Source organism: Ostrea edulis, chromosome 1 (assembly GCF_947568905.1).
Source record: "Ostrea edulis chromosome 1, xbOstEdul1.1, whole genome shotgun sequence".
Lineage (NCBI taxonomy): Eukaryota > Metazoa > Mollusca > Bivalvia > Ostreida > Ostreidae > Ostrea > Ostrea edulis.
Window position 1 is genome coordinate 43,827,522 of NC_079164.1, and position 7,562 is coordinate 43,835,083.

Consider the following 7,562-nt stretch of genomic DNA (forward strand, 5'->3'; position numbering starts at 1 on the left):
AAACGTACTAGATTTACCATTTTTAGGTAGATGGAAACTCTGGTTCAGTACCTTCGCAATAGAATTCCCAGAAAAAGTTATATGATTCACAAACAGTTATCACGAAAAGTTTGATGCCATTCTATCTACTATTAAGAGAAATGCAAAAATCGCTATCCGGGACTTTCGGCTGTTCTACATATGTACGTTTACCACTTGCCATAAAAATGCTCTCCCCATCAGAGGACGGCATGTTGATATGGCTCAGTACTACAGAGTGAGTGGATGTAAAACATCTGTAATAGACACTGTCCAACAAGTGAACAGAAGAAAGACTTCTACACAAGACTGGTTATATTGTCAGACTAGTCAAAAATAACTATATTCATAATTATCATTGTCAATGGGTTTACCTGAGCCTGTCCATTCTTAGAACAAAATATATAATGTTTTGAGTAGGATATAAGCCTCAAACTGTCCATTCTGTGAGAGAAAGAACTGATCCCAGCCCTACGGACCTCGATCAGTTCGTTCTCTCACAGAATGGTCAGTTTTATCTTTTACTTAATTAACATACCAGTACACCCTTACTCTATACATTGCAGACCACTCTAGTCTAGTGGTTATGATATTCGTCGTTACCCTGCCAGGAGGCTCAGTTTCGGAATGATGTGCAGGTAATGTCTATATTTGTGATACAGGTATATGCCCTTGTATCGTGTATACGTGGAACACGAAATATGATAAGGAGAAATGTATTTAGTGATTGATAACGGTACAGGGCAATGCCATTATATACTGCGGATAGCTAGCCAGTCTGAGACAGTTTGGGAACATGAAGGTGATTATTCTCCTCTTCGCTTGTATAGCATTGGCTTCAGGTAGGTGTTATGTATACATGAAATAGTCTTTCACTACGTGAACGCTATAAACATGGTCGTAGACACGACTGTAGAATTACGATTCCTTTTGAGAATATATACCGTATTGAAGATTAACGCTTTCTCTGACACCATGAATGAAAACATTGCACTATTTGCTCAAGTTCGAAGATATTACCTCAACATATTTTTTTTTTTAGCTTTCAAGCTGGAAAAAGGTAATGTATCAGGATAATTGTAGATATCTCTGTAAAGTAATTTGTCCTCGTTTACTTGTCATGTTTTGTACATTATCAGATTCTAACTTTTATTTTTATCTATGACTAATCAGCAAAACGAGCCGCACATGCTGGGGATTGTCCACTGACAGACACAAATGTTTTTGGGTTTTGTATGTATGATCCAAACAAGAATTGTCTTGAGGATAGCAAATGCGCGCCAAGTAAGCGATCAAACATTTTTATAAAATGACTGACACTATATCACTCTCTTTGGTCTTTATAATTTACCTATGTCGTTTCGTTAGTTTTTAAATCTCTTTGAATGGCAATTTTTGTATGTATATATCATGAAAGTGCAGTTTTCGTCATTAAAGTTTTATAAATGTTAAATGATTTCCAAAACGAATAAAAGAAACGGTGAATTAAAAATACCTTGTCTTGAATTACTAACACTGGCAATATAATACGATTTAAAATTAAAAGGATTGTACCCCAGAAGAATTACAGAAACTAGTGGAGTATACTCAGTCGGCCTTGTGATGTTTGATATGTTTATTATATACATATAAAGAGAGTTATTTTTGTTTTCAGCCGAGAAATGTTGCCCAAGTGGTTGCAACAAAGTGTGCATGACAGCCGTTCACCATCAACTGCTTCTGTCCTAATTGTACTTCGAAATTTCTAATGAGTAAACATTCTCCGACTTGTCAAGTTTAAATATCTGAGTCGTTTTATTTCGCATTTGAGTTCAAGTTTAAATTCTTTAAAGAAACCTATGCCCCATGAATTTGGGGGAATATTATGATAGTTTTTGGCCTGTCCGTCTGTGGTAAAAAAAACACCTTAAACCTTGGTCATATCTTTTTCATCACAATAGGTAGATCTTTAATTTGGTATGTGTAATTGCCGCCGCCGCCACAAAACCTTCCGATTGACACCACAATCTGACCTGGTGACCTTTATATTGACCTACTTTCAGAATTTCTGATATAGCCATATCTTTTAAACCGTAAGGCAGTTTTTAGTTTTAACATCTGTATTTCTTGCGAGAAAACCTTTCCATCAATTCCAAATTTCTTGACATTGTGACCTTGAGTTTTTATGACCTTAGAAAATTAACCACGAAATGAGTTCCACTTTGTAATTCATATAATCCGGGGGCATCAGGGTTTAACAAACACATTTTGTGCAAATAGTTCTTTAAAAAGTGGGGTTGGAGATGTCTGATAAGAATATATTATTCCATTCAAAAACGTTCATACGCTATATTCTTAATTTTTCGATGTAAATTTTGCGAAATGCTTTTCGCCAAGGTCAGAACAAGTTACGTGATGTCTGCTGAATGTAGTTCAGGAAAGCCTGATTTAGCGAAGGTCTCCTTTTATATTGATGATTTTAGCTATGGAATACTCCGTTTTCCTGATTTAGGGCTCACGGTGGGTGTGACTGGTTGACAGGGGGTGCTTACTCCTCATAGACACCTGATCACACCTCTGGTATATCCAGGGATCTCGTGTTTGCCCAACTCTCTACTTTGTATACCTTTAATCAGAGATTCCTCTGACTCTTACCCCCGCTTTTATATTGCGACATGTTCGGGGCAGAGTCAGAGCAGACCCCGTATTGAAAAGTGGGAATTCAGTGACACCAGCTGGTGTCGCTGCCTTACCTACCTTTTACAACTTTATTTCGCGGATATATCTTTCAAGACGCGAGGATTCAGTTATCGGAAGATTATTCTACAAATAGATCATGATTAATACGATGTCATCGCCGTTTAAACGGCCAACTGAAGCATTACTTGAAATAGGTCACCGTGTCGCCATTCGATTTCTTTGCGCATGACGTCAGCATATAAACACACAAAATGGCGATAGCATCGTATTAATCATGATCTGCTTGTAGAATAATTTTCCGATAACTGAATCCTCGTGTCATGAAAGATATATCCGCGAAATAAAGGGGTAGGTAGATCTAAAGCAGCGACACCAGCTGGTGTCGCTGAATTCCCACTTTTCAATATGGAGTCCGCTCGGATTTCCCCCCGCACATGTCATAATATAAAAGCGAGGGTAAGAGTCAGAGGAATCTCCGATTAGTATACATGTACCTTATACGAGTTGTGACGTTGATCACTATTCATTATCTTCCCCTTTCATTCAGTTCTAGAACTGTTGGATCAGACATTCCTGTTAAATCCCCATCGCTTCTACCCAGAGAGCAGCTTGCCAAGCGAGCTCTAATGGTAACACGTTAGTTCAAGATCCATAGTTTGGGTTACATTGTTTACCCCTGTTTTCGTTCGTTCATATGACGTAAAGACGTCGTCGTTACACTTTGTAAAACTGGTACAAAGAGATTTCCATCGGCTAGCGTTCAAGAATAGGGCATTTAGGCTCCAAAACCTATATCAGGTGACTTCAGGCTGCTACAGACTGTGGTGTTAAAGCGCAAACAGTTAAACTGGCGATGAGTAGTAATCAGTTAAAAAAAATAAAACCTGATTTTTGGGGGGATGCACTTTTCAATTATGACATAACCACACACCAAGTTAATGGCACATAGACCTCCCCCCAAAATGACAGAGACGAGAACTGACGTTAAAAGACAAAGTTCAATCAATTGATGAATTCCGATACATTTTGGAATGAAACGAAATCGTCAACAATCCAGTCATGTTTTTCAAAAGCAGAGTTTCCATTCGTGGACCCCTCGGAGCTCTCCGACGAGTCAGACAGTGATGTTAGCTCAATTCGTCATGTTCGGTCGATCATTCATATCATTTATAAGTTTCCGTTTCACAAATTGAGATAGTTGAAAGCGATATTTCCATTAAAGACATTTACGACGAAAGCTGGGAAAGACATTCTAGACGAACACACTTGACGAACGCTGCACTTGAGGACGACGATGATGGAGACGAAATCGTCAATTTAACAACAGAAAAGTGCGCGAATAATTCCGAGAGATTAAACTGTGTAATGAATTTTAAAAATAATTCCAAAAGAACACGACGACACTACCTAATCCCAATACAAGAATTGAAATTTACAACTGAAAACAAAATAAATTTAACAAACAACACTGGACTGGACTTTTATTTCAAGAAATGAATTCATTTAGTACGTGTGCGCATGTGAATATCTGTTTAAATTAGAATGTATATGTAAATAAAACATTGATATATTCCTAAATATGTTTATACATATTTTGAATTATTTTGCCCCCCCCCCCCCCAAATTTACAGGATGAATGATAAGGATTGATTATATGTTAAAACTTTGTCGTACTATACTGTTGATATACGGCCTAGATAAGCTTCAGTAAACGTTAAAAATGGAATATCCAGCCATCTATAAAGGAGGGCCTCCGTGGCAGAGTGGTTCAGGGGTGTGATTTTTCCTCTTTTCAGAGGAAATCCTGATTTGCTCAATTTTCGTAAAAATGAAACACTGGATTTGATCTACAGTGGCAGAAAATGATATTTTTCCTGGTCGGGTGAGATGTTTTCCTCCCCTTTTGACCAGTTTTCCTCCGATTTCTGAGGAATTCAGTCACATCCCTGGTGGTTAGAGCATTGCGCTGAAAATCACACGGACTCTCACCTCTGATCGGCGCTCGAATCCCGCTCGCGCCGGTAAGTGAGAAAGTTTCCTAGTTTACATGCGGGGCGTCGGTGGTCTCTTCCCAGGTACATTGTATCTGGGTTCTCTCATCCACCAATAAAACCTGTGCGCCACCAGATTACTGAAAAATTGTTGAGTGTGGCGGAAAACGGCAATCAATCAATCTATGAAAGCTGCCATGTTGTGGAACTCTTGTATTCAAGACCACAAAATTCAGTAATTTTGATGACATTCTAAGATCATCAAAGATTGCTTGATTGAATATTGTTTAACGTCCCTCTCGAGAATACTTCACTCATATGAAGACGTCATCACTGCCGGTGAATAGTCCTATTGGAATGAGAGTACCAAACCCCCGTATGCGTAACCCGGACGGAGTTTACCCAAGATTGAGCGGAGGTATAAATGTCTAGGTGTTGCGTGATTGGCTAATATCAAGAGTGAAATTATTTGGAATTGAAAGAAATATTATAGAGGTTCAAATTAATTGTCAGGATGAAAAATTATCGCACAAAATCGAGAAATGACTGAGGAAATTACCATGGTAGGGGTGTGCTTAAAATGAAGTGTGTAATTTACTGCAGATTGCTATGTGTTGTAAAAAAGTACAAATATGGCCTATAAAAGGCACGGGACCCTATATATTTTTTGTCATTTTTTATCAACACTTGGAATGAACTTTGAAATGTTTGCGGTCATTTGTTTAAAATCGATATAGTTAATTAGTGAGAGGGCCAAAGGTTAACATTGAGGTCTATGGGAAATGAATTGGTACTCTTTTCCCTATAGCACGTACGAGATCGCCATGTTGTTACAGCTAATTATATATGCATGTCAAAGGTCAATCGGGGATAGCCGTGTTAACGTAAACAACAATGGATGCCTGCGTTATTCTTGAAGTACACCGCGGATCTTTTTGATTGGCATTTTTTAATTTTGGTCTATAATATATAGATATATCTTTAAACAAAATGGATACTGGCGATCAGACTTGTAATCTGGATGATTTCTCTCATTGGAAAATAAAGGCGTTGCGTTCATTTCTGAGCAGCAGAGGACTGTCGATAAGGAAAAACACCAGAATTGCCTAGCTACAGGGCGCCGCCATTGTGGACTCCCAAAGTTGTGCGGAGAAGAAAAGTTGACAGGAGATCTGATTGGTCATTAACAGAAAATCTTTGTGATGGAATTTAATAGTGAAATATAAGTGATAAAAATGACAGGTGACATAACAGAATATGTAGAAAGATACAGAAGTTATAAGGGAAGATCTGAGTGGAGAGGTGATATTTGGATGGACAATTTCATTCAGTGCGGATCTACACTAGTTGTAAACAGGCCAAAATTTGAAGGAAAAACGCAACGGCAAGCCATATATTTTTTGGTGGAATTTTGAAGGGGAGATGATGAACTTTGCTGAATGGTGACTGATTTTTTGAAAATTGGCTTAATAAATAATTGACAGTGATTGGAATTTGTATGGAAGTCTATGGGAAAACATTTGGTGGTGTTTGTCCATAAGAACTTATAGCTCTCGCTTTTGCCGCAAGTAAACTGCATATGCCTACAGCTGTAGAAATAGAGAAATCGAAGTTAGATTCCTACATTGTTTTACTTAAGAGTTGGTGATGTTGTATATTGACTGACCCTTTGTTAATTTTTGATAAGTGAGGGACGAAAAACAAGGAATGATTCCTTGACCACCAGATTTTATAACTGATGTAACTTACCCCTATGCCTGCAAGGAGGGGTCAACAAGGTGGCATGAAGAAGTGTGAAATCTTAGAATAATGTACTAAAACCGTTGTCTGCCATTATGCAGTCAAATGGCTCTAAAAGATCCATAAATCCAGAATGTAAGGTATATTTTTATCACTGGTCCTTCCACCCCAGCATTCTTTTTCAATTTATTGTCACCATTATTACATCCACTGACACAGTGTCTCCCGGGCATATTTGTGGAAAAAATTTACTTCTAAATGTGTTGATAAAAATTGCAAACTTGCACACAAAACCAAACAATAAAACATGAAAGGAATGGAAAAAGTAAGAACTGTCAAAATGTATGCATTTCTTACTATCATGAGATCTAACATTATATTTTGCAAGCAAATGATAAGAATCAGTGATGACTCTGAAATTCTTACCTTAAAGTACTTCTAATCAGAACTATTGCTCTCTGATAATAAAAGGGTCCCCCCTTCCATTTTTTTTTTTTTTTTATCAGAGAGCTATACTGTACAGTACAGTACAGTACAGTACAGTACAGAGTGGTGACAAAATGAGTGATTTTTTTATTTTTTCGCTATATACTCATTATTTTATTGAAATCCCAACTTTTTTCAAAAACTTTTAGTGATGTCACTTCTGGACTAATATTGAATTGAGGAAATTTTTATTGACTTGCAGAATTCCTTACACTTTCTTGTCATAATATTGAAATAATTTTCAGACCATCCATCCTAAGAAATGACATTTAAAACACAAGTATAAAATTTCAGAACTCGTCACTGCTATATATCCTTAGTAAGCTGAGAGCCGAAAAGTTTCATGCTAAATAAATATAAACTCATTTCTGAAATGGATAGGTGAAAAATTAAGTGTAAGAAATTCTGCATCCATTTGTAAATTGAACCAAAAGGTGACACCAGATTAAATTTTGGAAAAAGGTTGGATATCGATTAAATATATAATGGAAAAAATAAAAACAAATGCATGTACTCACTTTTGTCACCACTCCAAAGTATATAAAACGTACTGCACTCCTAGTTGGTTGACACCCCCCCCCCCCCTTCTCCACAGAACAAGTCTAGAGAACAATAATTCTGAAATATGGTTACCAATTTAATTAAAGG

At 37.2% G+C, this 7,562-nt stretch overlaps 1 protein-coding gene across 1 annotated transcript; it reads left to right on the forward strand.

Moving 5' to 3' along the window:
- The first annotated feature begins 724 nt into the window (after positions 1-724).
- On the forward strand, positions 725-1,799 carry LOC125652821 (WAP four-disulfide core domain protein 18-like). The gene is made up of 4 exons (XM_048882243.2): positions 725-860; positions 1,061-1,078; positions 1,192-1,302; positions 1,673-1,799. Exons 1-4 carry the CDS (start codon positions 815-817, stop codon positions 1,744-1,746), a joined length of 249 nt encoding a protein of 82 aa, XP_048738200.1. The 5' UTR covers positions 725-814; the 3' UTR covers positions 1,747-1,799.
- Positions 1,800-7,562: the final 5,763 nt, after the last annotated feature.